The sequence below is a fragment of the Mirounga leonina genome, unplaced genomic scaffold (genome assembly GCF_011800145.1).
Source record: "Mirounga leonina isolate KUSES-001 unplaced genomic scaffold, KU_Mleo_1.0 Mir_175, whole genome shotgun sequence".
NCBI lineage: Eukaryota > Metazoa > Chordata > Mammalia > Carnivora > Phocidae > Mirounga > Mirounga leonina.
In genome coordinates this window covers 8656061-8669637 of record NW_023270453.1, presented here as the reverse complement: position 1 = coordinate 8669637, position 13577 = coordinate 8656061, and the positions used below count along the sequence as shown (strand labels likewise).

Below are 13577 nucleotides of genomic sequence, written 5' to 3'. Positions count from 1 at the left end.
GAAGGATAAGTAAATTCTGTTCTAATCACCAGCACAGGCCACAGCCTGTGGGATGTCCCGAGGGAGTCCGGACTTCTCACACTGCTCTAACTCAGTGTTCCTTGAAAGAGTTGGTTATCAATCTCAAATTTAGTCAGCCGGCAGGCAGGGTATAAGGAATCAAAACAGGGACGACAGAAAGGAGTGCAGCCAATCTTCCGCACTACCCACCGACACATACACATTTACGGAGCAGCAAGGGCATATATCCATCTGGGGTACACAGAGACAATCAATGAAAATCAATGAAAAGTGGGAAATGTGGGTTCCAACATAATTCACCACATCCATGATGTTGGGGGGAAGAACAGAGTGATAGGATTGTGCTTTCCGTGAAGTGTATTCCATAAGCTAGGCAGATGATTTTGCAAATGAAATCTAAGAACATGTGTTTGCATGCACACGCGTGTGTGTGTCTGAGTGTGTGTGCGCGTGCATGCACGGCAAGGTACTGGGGTGGGGCCCAGGGTATCTGATGTGAACATTAGGAGAGAAGAGTGTGTTCTCAGGTTTAAGATACCTAATCTGGAAGAAACCTGGGTCATCAGGACTCATGAATAACTGTTTTTTTAATGACACATTTTCCCTGGAAGAAAATCTAGAGCTGTTCCCATCAGTTTTCCTTGGGGGTCTTCTTCAGACCCACCTTTAGGGAGAAATTCAAATCTGGTGGCTCGTTAATGCTACTGATTCTAGGCACAGTAATTCTTTGTTTAGTTAAGTTAGGAGAAAACTTCAGCTCATGGGAGAGAACACGGTTGAAAATAATGGGGAGGGAGCCAGCAAGAGAGTTAGGAGGAGCACCCCACCGATCTCTAGAAGTAAAAAGAAACCGATCAGAACTCCCACGTTGGCTTCTACACCCGTGGCTGCTCCTGGGAATACGTGCAATCTTTTCTCCCAGAAAAGCTGAATTAGAAAGGAGAAGTAACTGGGCGTGTGTCTGAGTGAAAGCATGAGTGGGTAGGGGCCAGGTGCTTGTGTTTGTAAGGAAGGCGAGGGAGGAAGGGTTCAGGAGGTTGGCCAGGTCTAGGAGGTTCTGCAGGAACACCACATCAGACACTGGGAGTTTTCTCCTGCTCCATTATTCATTTATCTCTTCTCGGCATCTTTCCCTTCAGGCTCTTCCCACCCCACTGACTTCTCTGTTTTGCCTAAACTTTAGAAACGGAGTATTTGCCAAGCCCGGAGAACCACAGAACCCATGTGGCTATCACGTTGGGGGGGTCCATGTATAGGAACACAGATCCAAGGTTACCTTCTATGGTCCCACCCGGGACCAGGCGACCCAGGACACACGGCACCCTCTGCCTGGGCTGATGCCCAGTCCCCGCCGTGTCCCACCGGTGGCCTCTTCAGGACACGATTCTCTTCCTCACTTGCCCTCCCATCACTTTGGTTCTGACCCCCTTTCCTGGCTGGGACCACCCCAACGTAGAGTCAACCAGACTGGTCTTCCCTGCTCCAAATAACACGGCAACAGCTATGGGCGCGGCGGGTAATGGAAGGAGCGCCCTGCAGCTGTGGGAAGGGAAGAGGTTTCGGGGCAGAGCAAAGGCACTGTGCCAGGGAGCTAACCTGCAGCAATCCCTTTTGCTTGCCTCAGTGCACACACGGAAAAGGTGTCTTTAAAGCATCAGGGCAGACACCCCCCGGGCCTCCCTCCCTGCCCCGCCCCCTCTCCGCCTGCCTGCCTCTAGGCTGGTAGAGGGCTGTTTTCCTCGGGGAGATGTGATCACACTCTGCGCTCCACCTGCCTCTAGCACCTCCCTTCCCTCTTCTTTCTGACACCCAACTGACGAAGTCTTCATTCCCCACCCAAGGGCCGACCTTCAGCTCGAAATCCTAGTCATGCTTTGAGGTTCAGCTCAGAATCCCTCCTTCTCAGGAACCTGTCCCAACCAGCCTGGCTTCTGGCCACCTTCAGTATTTATGGTCCACACCATCCGGCACTCGGGCCCCGGTGTGTTGTGTGGAGCGTAGCGGGATGCCTGTGAGCTATGCAGTCAGGCTCCCTGGGTTCAAATCCTTCCTGGACCACTTGCCAGCTTTTTATAACCTAGAGCAGGTGACTTTGTTTCTTGGGTGCCTCAGTTTCCCCCCACGTAGAACAGGAAGCTAGCAGGACCTCTTTCTGGGCCTGAGGCACAGCCCCTTAGATGATCCAGTTTTCATTCTGTCAGGCAGCCCCTTTCTGCATCTGACTCACTGTGGCAACATGCATTTCAGTCTTCACACACAGGCTTTCCCTCCCCTCACGCTTCTAAGACTGGTCTGGTTCACTTCACCTGGAAAAGCTTGGCTGGAGTATTATTCTCAGCATCTGGCTCTCCCTCACCGGGCCCCGCACACATGGGTTCCTGCTCTGCGGAGGCAGGGTCTCCAGACCGAGACCCTCCGCAGGACCCCGAGAAACGCTGGCCAGGTCATTACTCTGCCAACGTCACCGCCTTCATCTGACTGCACACTGGGTCTCCACAGTGTTCTCCACCTGCTGGTCGTGTGGGGGCTGTGGGGCGTGGGCTGAGCTCTTCCCCTCTGCGGAGTGGCTGTCTCACGCAGATTACACGGTGGGGCAGAGTGGCCTGTCACCCCTGCTGGGTTATCACGGGCGGCAGGAGCAGGGACACTGCCCAAGCTCAGCCCTCCGACTGGGGGGCCGGCGTCCTGGTCTCTGAGAGCTCCCTGGGAGGCAGAGAGGCTTGTTTTGCTGCTCAGAGGCCATGTGTGAGGGGGGCTGGGGCATCAACGGTGCCTAACTGTCCCGTTGGCTCCTCTATAGGGTCTGACCTTTTCACTGTCTTCCTAGGGCTACTTTCTTGTAAATCCACTTTGGACCCACTGAGAGCAATTTATTCTTAGGTGTCAGGCCCGTTTTCAGGGAGTTTTGCTGCTGTTTCTGAGCTGCCTCTAAGTCCAGGACCTGCCAGCAGACAAAGAGAGGAAAAGCAGCCGGGATGTGCTGCCTGAGAACCTTCCAGAACCTTCCACGCAGGGCTTGCTGCATTCCAAACCAGGACCCTATTGTTGGGCATGTGACTTAGAGAGCCCTGGTTTTCACACTAGTGCTCCCTGGGACACAACGTGAGATGGGGAGAAAAAGAACTCTCTTGCTTGCGACATCCACCCACACCAACACCCAAAAATTACAGCTCCTGGAATCAAACAACTTCACACAACAGCTTTAGGTCTAGATTCCTTTCGGTGCCGACTGTCCTCCCTGAAACATTCTCAGGAGCTCTGACAAGCCATCCTTCAGACTTCTCCAGCACAAGCTCCCGGAAAGGACTCGGACCACTACCCAGTCTAGTGTGGTGTTTGTTACCAGGTGCCATCCATCTGCCCTCGAATGCCCCGGCATGCAAAGACAACACCACACACGAACACCGAACACATGTAGCCAGAGGAGAGATCACGGAATTGCCAATTCCTCTCGTGCACGCACATGCAAAGCACGCTTGAACCCTCCGCATCTATCAACATATTTAGTAGAAAACAAAGCTTCACCGTCAGATTGGCGTATGCTCCCCACGGGCAACTATCCTCCTCCCACTCCCCAAAATGAACGACAGCATGAAAACAGTCATATAACTAACATGCCGGCTGGGCCACGCACTCCCAGAAGGAAAGGACTTTTCTAGCTTACCTGCGGGGGTCATGAACTTCCACGGAAAATTTCTTCTCTCTGAAATACAGGTTTTCCAACTGTCTCCATTGGAATATCTGGACAGAAAACAAGGCGGTTTACGTTCAGGAGTGGTTGGCTCAGGGCTCTCGTCGTCTTTGCTGCCTAACTTCTCCAGCTAGCCGCTTCCTTATCAAAGCAGAGACTGCACAGTTGTTTGCACGCCCTCCGCCTCTTGCTGGAGACACACACACACACACACACACACACACACACACGCACGCCGCTCTCCAATGTGGGTGTGGATTTTCCTGCAGGTTTCTTAACGGGAACAAAACAAGTTCTTTTCAAGTTGGTCCCCTCCGCTTTGCCTTTGTTGCGTTATCCGAGACCGAGACGGTTCCCAGCTCCGCGGACTTTTCCCTCCAAAGAGAGGGGGCGAGCGGGGGCTCTAGGAGGGCGGGCTGCCGGGCGGGGAGCAGGGCCCGCTCTAGGAGGGAAGCGGGAGCCGTCTGCGCAGCGCTCAACTGAGCTTCCTCCCTCCAGTGCTGAAATGGGAAGGCGGTCAAATTCCCAGCCTCCCATCGGGACTCCACTTCCTGCCCACTAATGTGGGAGAGCTCGGACTCGCCCTGGCGATCCGGCTCGGGAAGCTTCCCCGCGAAGGGCGGGGGCTGCTGGAACCTTATTTCGGGGCAGGCAACTCGAGATAACAATATGAGCTTGTCAAGCCCCGGCTTCTTTCTGCAGCACAAAGCAAATCCAGAGTCCGGCTGGCGGGATGCTGCCGCCAGGGGCTGGCTGCCATCAGAGAGGGGGAGGTAGAAATGAGGCAGTTCTGTGAAGGGGGGGTGACGAGTTCCTGCCGCTGCCCCATGCATGCCCTCGGGCTCTGGTGGGCACCCCTCCTTGCAGGAGGGAGCCTGTTAACGAGGAAACGGACTGCAGGGTCTGGGAGTGATTAGGGCAGCCGTTCCGGGCAGGGGAGGGGGGGCCCTTTCATCGGAAGAAAGTTACTGAACCCTCTGGAAAATGTCAAAAGAGGTTAAAGTTGTATGCACACATGCCTGTATTTCTATTATTTATGCTTACATTTGATACATTTCGCAGCCCCTTCTAGACACCTAGAACTTGAGTTGATTTTGCCCAAAGTAGGGTAAAATGGGAATCCTGCGTTCCTCTTCATCCTGGGAGCGGCTGATGCCTCTCTGGGGTCTTCCCGTTCTCTGCGCACTGCATTGAGGCATATGCTTTTCAGGGTCTCCTCCTAGCCCCCGAGTCCTCTCAGCTGGGGCTCCTGACACTCCCTGACCTACCCCAGTTTTTGTCTCCTTAAAAGATGTGACAGTGATTTCCCTGTGCCCCATCAACCCTGCCCTTCCAGACCCAGACACGCCAGCTAGTCAGGGCTTGGCCAAAGGACTCCACCCCTTTGTCAAACTGGGCTGGAAGAAAATCTCTTTCAAGAATGGCTGCATTCTTTTCACGACCTGCTCTGCCCAATGTTACAATTATTTTGTCTGCATAATAGGGAGGACGACATCTACTCCTATGACTCTTTGGTCCACAGTTCAAAGACCATTTTGCTCTGAAGCCCAAGGAAAACTGTACTTCTCTTTTTCCTTTAGCGTTGGTTCCAAGTGGGGGAGAGAGAGACATTTCAAGGCAAGCAAGTGACCCAAAGCCCTACCTTGGCTCAGACAGCTTTGTGTGAGGTCACGGATGAAATGCCCCCTGAGTAGAGCCCATTACTCAAGTCACAGATCTGAGTGTCACGCTCCTGTCGGATGCTCTGCTAAGCTCAATCCTTCAATGAAATACCTTAAGTTCCTCTCTGACCAACCCTCTCCCCTGTTGTTAGATATTTATAGACATATAGACACCTGAACGTAGCCACAGACACAAAAACGCCAGAACTAACAGACCCCAGACACTGACCTCCTAAACGGGAGGTAGTAAGTATACAGGACCCAATGGCCAGGCACACACGCCGGGGAGTCTGACTGCATCGGTGTGAATACAGGGTCCCTGACATCCAAGTTGTTTGACCTTAGGCAAGTGACTGTACTCCTCGAGCCTCAGTTTCCCCATCTATAAAGTGACAATAATGCCCCTCCAAAGTAGAAGCAACAGATCCTCCACACGGTGTCAGCACAAAGTAAGTGCTCCGTGAACTTCAGCTTAATGGGATTCCTAACTGTTCTCCCTTCTCCCAAATCTTGGCAAGTAACAGAGAATTACCAAAATAATGTTTTCCTTAAATTTCCGAACTCAAGAGCTGACATCAGGGTTTAAGAAAAATAAAATTTGATTATTCACATGCTGGAAATCCTGGACTGAAGTGTACAGAATTACTCCCCTGCCCCCCTCCTGTTCCTCTCTGAAAAATGGGGTGGAGGGCAGGGGGCTGTTCCCTCAGGGGCACCCTCGGCCCCTGCGCCGCACCCATCTTGGCCATAACTGGCTTCATGTGTGTGTGAGGATATGCGCTCCAAAGAGCCCAGGGCTTGGTTTGATGTTTGGCTGTCTCCAGCCCACTAAGTTTTGATCAAGCGGCCCCGCAAGTTGTGTTGCTGGTCCCTGTCTCTGGTCCTGGCTGGTGCTGGGGCCCCAGACTCGGTCCTGGGCAGGGCAGCACTTAGGGTAAGGGGCCTTCTTGGAATCTGATGGGGGGACTTCCAGGGGCTTTCTCCTCCCGGTCATGAGGAAAGAAGACAAACCTGGGCTTTTGGTGTGACGCCCCCTCCCAGCGGGACGAGAAACCCAGAGCCCATGCTCAGAGGGCTTGGTGCCCTGGCACCTCCTCTCTCCCTCTCCTTGTAAAGCAGGAGGCAAGCCTGAGCCTCCCCAGCTGCTGGTGCTGTGGAGAGCCTCACCCCTGCCCACTCTGCCAATGGGCCCCAACATAAGCAACAGTACTTGTGATCATGTGCAGCAAAACAGGAAAGAAAAGCCACCGTATAGGACTAAAAAGATTTGGTTTTATACTTCCTCCTTACAGTCACATTGCTGCTCATTTGTAAAAATAATTCCGGGCTCAGCTGTGGTCCTGCTCCCGGCATGGACCATGGTGGCCTGGCTCCTGGCATCTCTCTGGGATGCTATATGCTTGTGGACATTTTCTAACAAGGGGCAGAGCGGGAGCTTTCCTTCAGGTCTGTTCTAAGCAGGGAGTCTGTTTGCAAATCAAACACTGGGAAGGGAGGGTGGGAGCGAGGTGAATGAATGGACAGGTTTTTTTGGACAGAATGCACTGGGGCATTAACGGGGCTCCAGGAACGGAAGAGGAGGTGCTCGTGTGGAAACACTAGCCTGATCCTTTTCGCCTCATGCAGGGGGGAATGGGAAGGGCTAGGGGCCAGGGTACGATGGCAGCTAAACATCTTCCACGTCCCCTGACCTCCCTGTGCATCCAGGCAGCTGTTGGCCACTAGGGCCTTCACCCCTTGCTGTAAATGCACTGTCCCTTCCTGGAGGGCTAGGCTCTTCTGTCCCCAGGCCCCTGTGCCCCACAACTCAGAGGTCCAGCCTGCTAAACCCTCCACTCTGAAGCTGACAGAGTACGAGCAGCAAGCAAACAGATGTTCGACCTCGCCTCCTCTTTGTAAACAGGGTCTACTGGGCTCTGATGTCCTGGTTTTGGAGGCGGCCCCAGATCATCTGTGTCATTTCAGAGAGCCTTCCTGGCTTGCTGCAGCTGTCCTAACCCAGCTACCAGTTAAAGCCATCGATGTGCTTTGTGAATCCACATAAAGACACATGACACACACACAATCATTATGGCTCAGCTAATTCCTTTATGATTTTGCATGACCTCTGTGACCACTGAGGCCCATGGAGCTAATTAAAAGCTAACATACTGTTTATCAATAATCAAAGGATTTATTAATTAATACCTATTAAATCAAGGCCTTTCTAATGCACCTGGGCATCTTTAAAGCTCTGCAAACATCACTTCTTTGATCTTTCAGCATCCTCCCAAGAAGAACGAGTGGGAAATTTTCTTCCTGGGGAAAGTGAGGCCCAGAGAGATTAAGGGGCACTGCCTAAGGCCTCACAGCAAGTCAGTGAAGGAACCAGAAGCAGGAGTCAAGGGCACCTGGCCCATTACTCTATGCTTCTTTTCACATGGGCCCCCTAATTAGTGGGAACAGCTCTGACTCACTAATGGCTGGGTAACTTTATGAGTGGAATTATTTTTACAAATGAGCAGCAATGTGACTATAAGGAGGAAGTATAAAACCAAATCTTTTTAGTCCTATACGGTGGCTTTTCTTTCCTGTTTTGCTGCACATGATTACAAGTACTGCTTCCTTCTCCTCGTATAGAGACCTGATTTCTCTGGTTTCCTATACAGCGAAGCCCCGGTACATTGCAGAGGTTCATCAAGGACTAACAACAAGAACCAGGAGTAAGAACAGCCTTTAATAATTTGAGCCTGCCCTGAAAACAAAAACTTAGAGAAACTGTCCAGGGGTGGTTTCACTGAGATAGTGTCTATCACCCTCGTGGGGACCACAGCTGGCACCAGATGTGATTTGTAGTTTTTGACCCCGACATGTGATTTCCAAGTGATCACGGGCTCTCCACCTCTCCTTTCTAATGTAGAAAACAGGGAGATGGGAGAAGTTTATCCACGGAGAGCAAACAAGAGTGGCTAATAAATACCGCTTTTGAGCCCTGAGTGCAACAGGGTCCGCTATAAACACTTACTGAGCAGCCCTGGGTACTGGGTCCTATTAGCTAGTCTGCTGGATTCCCACATCCTGTGTATCGCTGAAGGTCAGGGCAGAAAACAGCTAATGTCCACTGCCCACACCTGCCCTCCCCCCAAGCCCTGTTCCTTCTGGGTGGGAGAAGGCACGGCAGGGCCAAGTGTTTACGGAGTGCCGGAACAGCATGTGGGGTGGTGGACAAGCTCTCGAAATGATGCGGACATAAAGGCCTGACAGGAAGCTTGCTTTAATGGCTCCAACTCTTGAGCAGGACTTCAGGGAGCCTGTCTTCCTCCTGTCCCTGAGGCTGAGTCACCAAGCTTCTTAATGCCCTCTGAGTAATTTCCTGTTTGGGGGGGGGGGGGGGGGGGGGGGGGGGGGATCTCTACAGAATCCCAGCAGCCATCTGCTCTGGCGTCCTCCTTCCACCGATAAAGCAAGCCCAGTGGAGAGAGGTTAGGGGCCGGGCAGAGGTTAAATAAGCAGCTGATGTCAGGACTCATCCTGGGACTGGGTCGTCCTGGGCTCTTTCTAACACCAGGAAGACCTGAGGATGAGCGAGAACCAAATTGTTGCAAGCCGATGGGTAAGGACATGATCGGAAATGATCCCTTCTTCAAAGGCAGTGTCAAGATCCCGCATGCTTTCCAAGCATCAGCAAAGAGTTCTCTTTTAAAAAGAATTAGACTCACGGCCAGGAATAATCTCCGAGCTCAGAATGAAACATACAAACTAGAAATCTCGCTTCCTTGTTTCATTTCTGCTCTGTTCGCCTTCTAGAAGCAGGGCTGTCACTCACAACATGGGGGGCTCACACCATCTATCAGGGTTGTTGTTGTTTTTAACAGCAGTTGCACAAGGATTCAATATATTTTACTTTATAAAGAAGAGAGCTGAGGCCCTGGGCTTTTAGGCCACATCTAATCCCCACCCCTCTCCAATCTTTCGAGAGGTGGGTGTCTTACTTTGTGCCAACCCACGCTAATAGGAAAGAGGAAGGACATGATGCCTAATGCATGTTTATATTTGTCAAGAGCTCACAATCTCATTGGGAAGACAAGCCAGACAAAAAGTAGACTGTAGAGCAATGATACAGCAATTTAACTTCGTGATGGTGCTCAAAATCATCTACAGTTTCTAGGTTAGACTTTTAAAACTCTAGAGGCACCACACCTTATTCAGATAGGTTTCATGCTTCTGCCTCAGATAATCAATATTCATGACCATCGCTTATTCCCTGTTTCAGTTTATCATTTTTAGAGGCAAGAACTCTGGCTTGGAAGTCAAGAGGCCTCGTGATAGTCCTGACTCTATGTCCCTCTATATCTTAGCTGCCTTTACCATAAAGCGGGGTGTGTGTGTGCACGCACATGGGCATTCCTAGATCCTATGCACGGGTTGAAGGTCAGCACAGTAAATCCAGGCAGTATCATAGTGCTACTCCTTGGAATTTAAAAATAAAAAGTCGCTGGTCTTAAACACTTCCTACTTCTGAAACTGTACAGAATAATACTGATTAAAAGCATGGTTTTCAAAGCCATACTGTCTACCACTCACTGGCTGTATATTCCGGCGATGTCATTTCTTTGGGTCTTAGATTTCTCATCTTTGAAATACTACGACTAACAAGTTTTTTTTTTTTTCATAGAGCTGTTGTATTAATGACTAAAGTGCTTAACATGGTGTCCAGTAAACAGCAAAAAATACTACTTATCATTATGCTCTCTCTTCTCCATCATTTACAAACCAGTAGCAGTCTTCATGTCAAAATACAGTTCTGAATACACATTAGCTCAAAGTACAGGTCATGTAATTTTTTTTTTTTTAAAGAGATGTCCAAAATGGTGTCATTAACCTTCTAAAAAATGTTTTCTGTTACTTGGATTTTTCACAATGCAAGCCATCAGCCTAACCCGGGCTCTTGTTCATTGCCTTCCAGTTGGCGTTTGCTATCTTCTCTTTGGGCTCTTTGGTTCCAGTTATCCAGCCAATTCCCAGGTCCACTGCAATTTTGACTAGAGTCAGTATTGACCATTTACCTACTATAACTTATTAGCTCAAAACATTAACCCTGGGAAGAAAGCATCCTACCATAATCCGGCTGAGTATTACATGGAATGGGCTATACTGGGAACCAAATCAGGCCCTCAAACATAGGCAGACTAGGTCCACAGATAATGAGCTTAGGAAGTGAACAGGAGTATGGCCTTCGTTACCTGCACTGAAGGAGGGCTCCTTGACCTCTATCTTCTTCTGGGAGGGCCACATAGCCAGCAAGGAAAACAGCGGCTAATTTTTCTCAGCAGCCAGACGTAATGGAATCAAGATGTCCCCCCAGCTGGCTGCCTACTCCTGTCAGACTCCATAAGCTCGAAACTGATTTGGTTAATTCAGTGACAGATGCCCAGAGCGCCAGGCCTTGACCCTTTAATGGATGACCTCTTCTTAACCCATCAGAAACCTCTTAGCTTCCTTTGGCTTAAGCGTCATTACTCGGGGCAGGGAGAGAAAGAGGGTCAACAAGTACTTAACAGGCCCAGAGAAACAGGCCACTTTCTTTTCCCCATTGGACTACATTGCCTTTTATTGTTCTCCCTGGTGGGGGAGGGGGCATCTCTATTATCTTCTTGTGTGTACTTTGGTCTTTCTTAAAGAAAAGACCTTACCAGAAAGCTTTGGCAAATGTAAAAACCTTAAAGAGAAGGTGAAAGTGTTTTTCCCTTATCTTTGGCCTCCTGATGTAATTTCTTCCCTCCTCAGAGTGTGTTTCTGGGGGATACTTCAGGGTTAGTGTTGAATGGAGAAGTTGGCCAGTGATTCTTGATATCTAGATCTAGCTTTGCTTTCTCTTTTTTTTTTTTTTTTAATGAGAGACAGAGAGCATGAGAGGGAGGAGGATCAGAGGGAGAAGCAGACTCCCTGCCGAGCAGGGAGCCCGATGCGGGACTCGATCCCGGGACTCCAGGATCATGACCTGAGCCGAAGGCAGTCGCTTAACCAACTGAGCCACCCAGGCGCCCCTGCTTTTTCTTTTTAAGCAATGAGCACTGTGGCCCAGTTTTGTGTAGCTCAACCTCTCTGAGCTCGGCTTTCCTTTAAGAAATATTCAAAGCTCGGGGTCAGGGGGTGGAGGGGATGGGTTAAATAGGAGATGGGGACTAAGGAGTGCGCTTGTCGCAATGAGCACAGGGTGATGTAGGGAAGTGTTGGCTTACTATGCCATACACCTAAAACTAATATTATACTGTATGTTAACTGAAATGAAAATAAAAACTTAAAAAAAACAAACCTTCAAGGCCAATCACACCTGCCCTGACTTCTGTCAATGGGATGCTTCATACAGGGAATTAATGAGACATCTGGTACATCTGGAGGGAAAATGATGAGCATTTTCACCCGCAGTGGCAAAGACCTCTGGATTGCTGTGAAGGGTTTTTGGTTGCTTTGGGGGAAAACCTGTATTTTTCTATTGTGGGCGGAGAGGGGCTGGTTGTCATCAGTCCTCTTATGCCCGGTGGCTCTGTCCGGAGGTGTGGCCTCACAGTAATACCTGATTTCTCAGGTGGAGGCCTCTGACTCCATGAAGATGGAGACAGGATGGAGAAGACCGGGTTGGCAAGCAGTTCTCCATGGAAAGAAAGGTAGACTCTCACAACTAAAACGGTTTAATCAAGCTAAAAAAAAAAAAAGCCGAAATGACAGTCCTCTACCTTAAAAAAAGATTAGTAAGGCAGCAAGGACTCTTTGGGAAGAACTAAGAGCAGCTTCTGTGCACTTTAACACGCCTCGTGCTTCCAGAGTTGGCCGATCCCCTTAGAAGGGGGGAGGTCTTGCAGACCATGGTTTTTGCGGGTTCCAGGAGAGAGGCAGCCGGGCAGCTGCTGGGAGCTCAGGCGTGAGCTCCGGGCTCTCCTGGCTGGAAGCGTCTTACAGCTGCGGCTGAGCGGGCACCGGACCAGGGCTTGGCAGCCTGCTTTTCAAGGCAGCTTGCAGCTAAGAACACGTGTGGTCTTACAGTGGGGACTGCAGCCGCAGAGGCGGGGAGGCCGGCAACTGCCCCACTTCAGCCGGGCTGGCTGCTGGAGGGTCTGGGCCCTCCCGTGGACAGAGGCACGGAGGGCCCGGGGCTGAGCTGCCAGCCCTACGGGGTGCGGGCCCTGCTGGACTGTGGGGATTTCTCCCTCTGGATCGTCTTGCTGGAGCAGTTTTGTTCCTGCACCACCGTGTTCCTTCCCAGAAAGGGGGGGGACAGGAGGTTTCCTAGAGGTGAGGACTTTGACTCTAGATTTTGTCTTTCCCCTTTTATCCCCTCTTCCGTAGATTCTGAAGTGCGCAGGTCAGTTTGGGGGAACTGTGCCTTTAGGGGAGGTGGGGGGAGCCGAGGAGGAAACGGATACTTGGACTCAACAGCCTGCTCTTACCTGGGCTTTCTTACCAGGATCTCCCTACCCCCAGCCTGTTCTGGATATTCACGTGTGTACTTCTGCCAAAGCAATGACCATCCTGTATCACAAGGGTCTTTTCTTCTCCTCAAATGTCTTCTTGACTAGACTGTAAGCCTCCTGAAGGTACTTTCCTGGCACCTAGCACAGTGCCTGGGGCTTATCAGGCACTCCAACAATGGTCTGCTGGGGCAGTGAAGAGCTTTAGGAGTAGGTATTATGGCAACTGAAGCTCAGAGAGGTTAAGACATTTTCCCAAAGTCACACAGGTGATAAGGGTCCAGATCCCAGCTCCCATCACTTATCTGTGTGCTCAACATCCAAGCAATGTCCACACTGTGAAGAACCTCAGGGGTTGGACCTAGACATCTGGTTACAAATAGATCTCTCAACTGGGAAGGCATGTGGCAACAGGGAAGTGGCAGTGAGGGCCAGCCCAAGAGCCGCAACCTAGGAACCATAGCCCTTCCCCCTCCTGGCAGCCCTGTCTGAGCTAAACTCTATTCCACGGTCAACCAGGGAAGTCTACGGTTGCAAGCTGGAATTTGCCAGACCTGGAGTGATTCCCACAACTCATTCTGCCCACAAACTGCCTGAAGCTGGCTCTTTGTGAGGCTCAACATGGGACCCCCTGCCGTAGGGTCTTCTACCCCACCTGCAGGTGCCCATGTGCAGCCCCAAGGAGCCGGGCCTGAGGGCCTCATGATACTCTTCTGGCCATGCCAGCATTTGGGGTTCAACAGGCTCACACTTTCA

The 13577-nt window shown here is 50.9% G+C and overlaps 1 protein-coding gene across 7 annotated transcripts in view; it reads right to left on the bottom strand.

Moving 5' to 3' along the window:
• The window catches only part of FRMD4A (FERM domain containing 4A), a 310088-nt gene that overhangs the window by 61770 nt on the left and 234741 nt on the right, over positions 1–13577 (bottom strand). For all 7 annotated transcript variants that reach the window (XM_035021598.1, XM_035021605.1, XM_035021599.1 and 4 more), the window contains exon 12: positions 3686–3762. In XM_035021598.1, coding sequence (XP_034877489.1) covers positions 3686–3762 — 77 coding nt within the window. The remainder of the gene's footprint in view (positions 1–3685; positions 3763–13577) is intronic.